The 6,000-nt window shown below is 37.8% G+C and overlaps 1 protein-coding gene across 1 annotated transcript in view; it reads left to right on the top strand.

Annotated features, from left to right (window-relative positions):
* Positions 1 to 943: 943 nt before the first annotated feature.
* The window catches only part of tmprss9 (transmembrane serine protease 9), a 32,296-nt gene continuing 27,239 nt past the window's right edge, over positions 944 to 6,000 (top strand). Inside the window, exons 1-2 of the mRNA XM_060941204.1 lie at positions 944 to 1,107; positions 5,485 to 5,612. Of these exons, the coding sequence (XP_060797187.1) occupies positions 975 to 1,107; positions 5,485 to 5,612 (261 nt within the window). The 5' untranslated portion in view covers positions 944 to 974. The remainder of the gene's footprint in view (positions 1,108 to 5,484; positions 5,613 to 6,000) is intronic.

Raw genomic sequence — 6,000 nt, 5'->3', positions numbered from 1 at the left:
TTTATAGATACTATAACATACAGTACCAGTCAAAAGTTTGGACACCCCTACTCATTCATTAGCGTTTCTGTATTTTGACTATTTTCTACACTGTAGAACAATACTGAAGTCATCAAAACTATGAAATAACATCTGAAACCTATATGGAATTATGTGGTAAACAAAAAAAAGTTTCATATTTTAGATTCTTCAAAGTAGAAGAATTACCGTTTACCTTGATGATGCTTTACACACTATTGGCATTATCTTAACCAGTTTCATGAGGTAGTCACCTAGAATGCTTTTCAATTAATAGCTGTGCCTCATCAAAAGTTATTTAGTGCAATTTCTTGCCTTCTTAATGTGTTTGAGATCAAACAGTAAATAGTAAATAATAAAAGTACAGTAAGTAGTCCTGTTCCACAACTGTAGTCATCCATATTATATCAAGAACCGCTCAACTAAGTAAAGAGAAACGACATCCATCATGACTTTAAGACACGAAGCGTCTTTTAATTAATAAAAATAAAGAAAAAGCATTGAATTAAAAGGTTTGTCTAAACTTTTGACTGGTACCCTAAGTGAGAACAGGAATTTCTTTCAAGGATGTTTCACAACATTAAATGTCAAAGGATAAAAAGTATGATGTGTCGTTCTTTAATAAATAAAAATTTATCAACAACTTTGCTTCATCACAGCGTGCTGTTGTGTTTTATTCATCACTATACAAATAGAGTACGTCTTACTTGATTTACTATATTTTAAGTAGATTTAGAGAACATTGTGTGTGTTTAATTTTGTACTGAATGCTTCCTTTAGGATGAATATTTTGAGGTTTTTACAGTGCCATGGAGCTGAAATAGTATCAGTGATGTCTAGGGTGTGTGAGCAGGCAGCATAACAATGCAGTAAAGATCAGGATGTAATTGTAGCGCACTGAACCTTATTTGTGTTGCAGGTCTCAGAGGTTCAGATTTCTGTAGACTAATAAAGAAATGAAGCAGCAGCAGAGTAAGTGGCCTGAGGCTGATCCTCCTCCTGCTCCAGCCTCCTCTGTGTGCAGATACATTACACCCTGCACCATCTTTGTGTTTCTCATCATCTGTGTTTTGGCAGGAGTTGTGATAGGTGAGTGATGTATGTAGATGATCTGGAAATGTCAGTCAGTGATTGATTTTTTTTTTTTAAAAGTCATCTCAAATGAAGAGTTTAGCCAAAAATGAAATGTATAGAATGCACCCCTTTTTAACTCAAACACAGTCAATCAGCTCCATGTTTGCTTTATCAAGTTTGCTTCTATAGTTTTGCATCTGAGCTACAAAAAAAATTTAATATTGAAATTTGAACCTTAAAGCTAGACAGCCTTTCGATTTCATAAAATCGGAGAAATTTAGTTCCCTCTGAAATTTGGTCATTGTGATATATGTTTATTTCTGTAATATCTCACAAAAACCCAGGCTATTCTGTGGCTGGGAAGTTATTTAATTTGAGGGATTCCCGAGCAAATAATGGGCATGAAATCGCTCGCTTCAAGCAGACAGAGGAAGTCTGTGTGCGCATGCACAGGTTTACCTTCTTCTTCTTCTTCTTCTTCTTCTTCATCTTTTGGGTTTTACAGCAGCTGGCATCCACAGTGTTGCATTACTGCCATCTACAGGTTTACCTTGACCGTGCACTGACGGTTACATCATTCTGTCACTAAAAGATCACACCGAGGTGCTCGCTGACCACCAGTATTTATTAGTTTGGTCCTGCGTTTCCTTTCCTTCACAACATAACGTCTTTTCTTCTCGCTTTCCATTACTGTAGTCGGTCTTTCATGTTTCATTCACACACTCACGTCCTCCATTTTTCTCTCCTGTTTCAAATTTGCATCCCATAATGCCTTGCGTGAACGGGGAAAGCCCACCACGTGATGTAGTATCTTGAATTGGGTCATGGTGAAGCAGGAAAAAATAGCGAAGAATTTAGGGCCACGTGACCCTAAATTCATTAATTATCCTATTTTTCAAAAAACCTAATAAAATTGTAAGTCTGTGATTCGAATTCAGTAGCTTTCGGTCCACTAAACAAAAATAACTGTGTGTCAGGGAAAATCATTTTTATGACCTACACTTGAAAAATCTGAAAGGCAGTCTATATTATCTGAATTTCTACTCCACCTTCAGAGTTTAGGCCACGCCTAACTAAGTCCGACCGGCAGTGATAACATAGTGTTGTTAGATCTCACAACTTTTTAGATCCTTTAAAAAAAAGAACCTAGTTACAAATATAGTGACATTTTGAGCAGATTTTGAGCAACTGTCCAGCTTACAGCTCACATCACAGCTGTTGGCTATACAAGTTGAGAGAAAAGGTTCACTCCCTCATCACCAGTGTGTAAAGCCTGACTGAGATGTGCTTGTGCAAGCCAATATTTTCATTGACCATTCACGGATAGCCATTGCTCCCAACAACCAATCACTAATCGGCATTGTTCCCAACAGCAAATCACTGATCACCACTGATTGTCCACTTGCACACGTCTTTGTTGTAAACTCTCTTCTTTGCAATATTTACGTACATTAATAAAAGTGAGTTGAGTTATTCCATCTGTAACCATTTCCTTTGAGTCTGTTTCCTGACTCCTCACTACCACTACTTAATTTTCTGTTATTGATAAAGTTTGCTAAAGATCACGTGGACAAGCCAGAAGGCTACTAGAAAAATGTTTTGTGGATGAATGAGACCAAACTAGAACTTTCTGGTTTAAATGAGAAGCGTTATGTTTGGAGAAAGGAAAACACTGCATTCCATCATAAGAACCTTATTCCATCTGTGAAACATGGTGGTGGTAGTATCATGGTTTGGGCCTGTTTTGCTGCATCTGGGCCAGGACGGCTTGCCATCATTGATGGAACAATTAATTCTGAATTATACCAGCGAATTCTAAAGGAAAATGTCAGAACATCTGTCCATGAACTGAATCTCAAGAGAAGGTGGGTCATGCAGCAAGACAACGACCCTAAGCACACAAGTCATTCTACAACCCCGATTCCAAAAAAGTTGGGACAAAGCACAAATTGTAAATAAAAACGGAATGCAATGATGTGGAAGTTTCAAAATTCCATATTTTATTCAGAATAGAACATAGATGACATATCAAATGTTTAAACTGAGAAAATTTATCATTTAAAAAGAAAAATTAGGTGATTTTAAAGTTTATGACAACAACACATCTCAAAAAAGTTGGGACAAGGCCATGTTTACCACGGTGAGACATCCCCTTTTCTCTTTACAACAGTCTGTAAATGTCTGGGGACTGAGGAGACAAGTTGCTCAAGTTTAGGGATAGGAATGTTAACCCATTCTTGTCTAATGTAGGATTCTAGTTGCTCAACTGTCTTAGGTCTTTTTTGTTGTATCTTCCGTTTTATGATGCGCTAAATGTTTTCTATGGATGAAAGATCTGGACTGCAGGCTGGCCAGTTCAGTACCCGGACCCTTCTTCTACGCAGCCATGATGCTGTAATTGATGCAGTATGTGGTTTGGCATTGTCATGTTGGAAAATGCAAGGTCTTCCCTGAAAGAGATGTCGTCTGGATGGGAGCATATGTTGCTCTAGAACCTGGATATACCTTTCAGCATTGATGGTGTCTTTCCAGATGTGTAAGCTGCCCATGCCACACGCACTAATGCAACCCCATACCATCAGAGATGCAGGCTTCTGAACTGAGTGCTGATAACAACTTGGGTCGTCCTTCTCCTCTTTAGTCCAAATGACACGGCGTCCCTGATTTCCATAAAGAACTTCAAATTTTGATTCGTCTGACCACAGAACAGTTTTCCACTTTGCCACAGTCCATTTTAAATGAGCCTTGGCCCAGAGAAGACGTCTGCGCTTCTGGATCATGTTTAGATACGGCTTCTTCTTTGAACTATAGAGTTTTCGCTGGCAACGGCGGATGGCACGGTGAATTGTGTTCACAGATAATGTTCTCTGGAAATATCCCTGAGCCCATTTTGTGATTTCCAATACAGAAGCATGCCTGTATGTGATGCAGTGCCGCCTAAGGGCCCAAAGATCACGGGCACCCAGTATGGTTTTCCGGCCTTGACCCTTACGCACAGAGATTCTTCCAGATTCTCTGAATCTTTTGATGATATTATGCACTGTAGATGATGATATGTTCAAACTCTTTGCAATTTTACACTGTCAAACTCCTTTCTGATATTGCTCCACTATTTGTCAGCGCAGAATTGGGGGGATTGGTGATCCTCTTCCCATCTTTACTTCTGAGAGCCGCTGCCACTCCAAGATGCTCTTTTTATACCCAGTCATGTTAATGACCTATTGCCAATTGATCTAATGAGTTGCAATTTGGTCCTCCAGCTGTTCCTTTTTTGTACCTTTAACTTTTCCAGCCTCTTATTGCCCCTGTCCCAATTTTTTTGAGATGTGTTGCTGTCATGAAATTTCAAATGAGCCAATATTTGGCATGAAATTTCAAAATGTCTCACTTTCGACATTTGATATGTTGTCTATGTTCTATTGTGAATACTATATCAGTTTTTGAGATTTGTAAGTTATTGCATTCCGTTTTTATTTACAATTTGTACTTTGTCCCAACTTTTTTGGAATCAGGGTTGTACCAAAGAATGGTTAAAGAAGAATAAAGTTAATGTTTTGGAATGGCCAAGTCAAAGTCCTGACCTTAATCCAATGGAAATGTTGTGGAAGGACCTGAAGCGAGCAGTTCATGTGAGGAAACCCACCAACATCCCAGAGTTGAAGCTGTTCCGTACAGAGTAATGGGCTAAAATTCCTCCAAGCCGGTGTGCAGGACTGATCAACAGTTACCGGAAATGTTTAGTTGCAGTTATTGCTGCACAAGGGGGTCACACCAGATACTGAAAGCAAAGGTTCACATACTTTTGCCACTCACAGATATGTAATATTGGATCATTTTCCTCAATAAATAAATGACCAAGAATAATATTTTTATCTCATTTGTTTAACTGGGTTCTCTTTATCTACTTTTAGGACTTGTATAAAAATCTGATGATGTTTTATGTCATATTTATGCAGAAAAAAAGAAAATTCTAAAGGGTTCACAAACTTTCAAGCACCATTGTATGCTACTGTTTTTTCCCATCTCTTTGACATCCTTTTGTCCATGTTTTTTAGATAATAGTGCGTCAGAAACATCAACAAGACAATGAACAACTGCACAAAGCCTATTATGGGTCACCGTGGGATGATTCTCTCTCTCTCTCTCACACACACACACACACACACACACACACACACACACAATTAGTGCACAGTACTAAACTGCTTGCTATAATCTATTAATTTTTAGTGATATTAACCTTCTAGCTCCATTGCAAAACATTTGGGTGAACAAAAAAAAATATATATATATATATACTGTATATGTTTCATTTTTGGCTGAATTATTCCTTTAAGTGATGAGTAATGCAGATGGTAGTAGGTGATTAATTTTTCCGATTATCACGTTAAGTGTACACGGTGCAGAAGGAACATTACTTCATGGACACAGTGGAGTTAAAAGGCCTACAGTACAAACCTGACCTCAAGGATAAAATGTCTGCGTTTTTTTTAATCCTGACAGCCACTTTGGAAACAAAGGTAAGAGCAGGACAAAGAATATAAAGGTTCTTATTTAAGCAGATAATGTTCAATGTCCTATAATAGAAAGTCTGGTCAATGAGACTGTAGTTATAATGTTAAAGATGTTCCAGCACATGTACGAGGGGTTTTATTGACCTGAAAATGACAAGGCTATGTAAGGAATAAAACATTTAGGGACATGCTGGTAAAGGAAAATGATGTCATAACTCTTACCACCTTGAAGTGTTTTATTTCTTTTATACCACAGCAAAATGCCAACACTAAGCATTTTTTATTGACAGATCATACTTTTTATCTGTTTATAGTCAGAAAAACCATGAAATGAGCAGATTTAGAGATAAAATGCTTTTTTCACAAAAGCTAAGGGGCCCAAACTTTTGTACCT

Source organism: Neoarius graeffei, chromosome 15 (genome assembly GCF_027579695.1).
Source record: "Neoarius graeffei isolate fNeoGra1 chromosome 15, fNeoGra1.pri, whole genome shotgun sequence".
Classification (NCBI taxonomy): Eukaryota; Metazoa; Chordata; class Actinopteri; order Siluriformes; family Ariidae; genus Neoarius; species Neoarius graeffei.
This window is presented reverse-complemented; position numbering and strand designations above follow the sequence as displayed.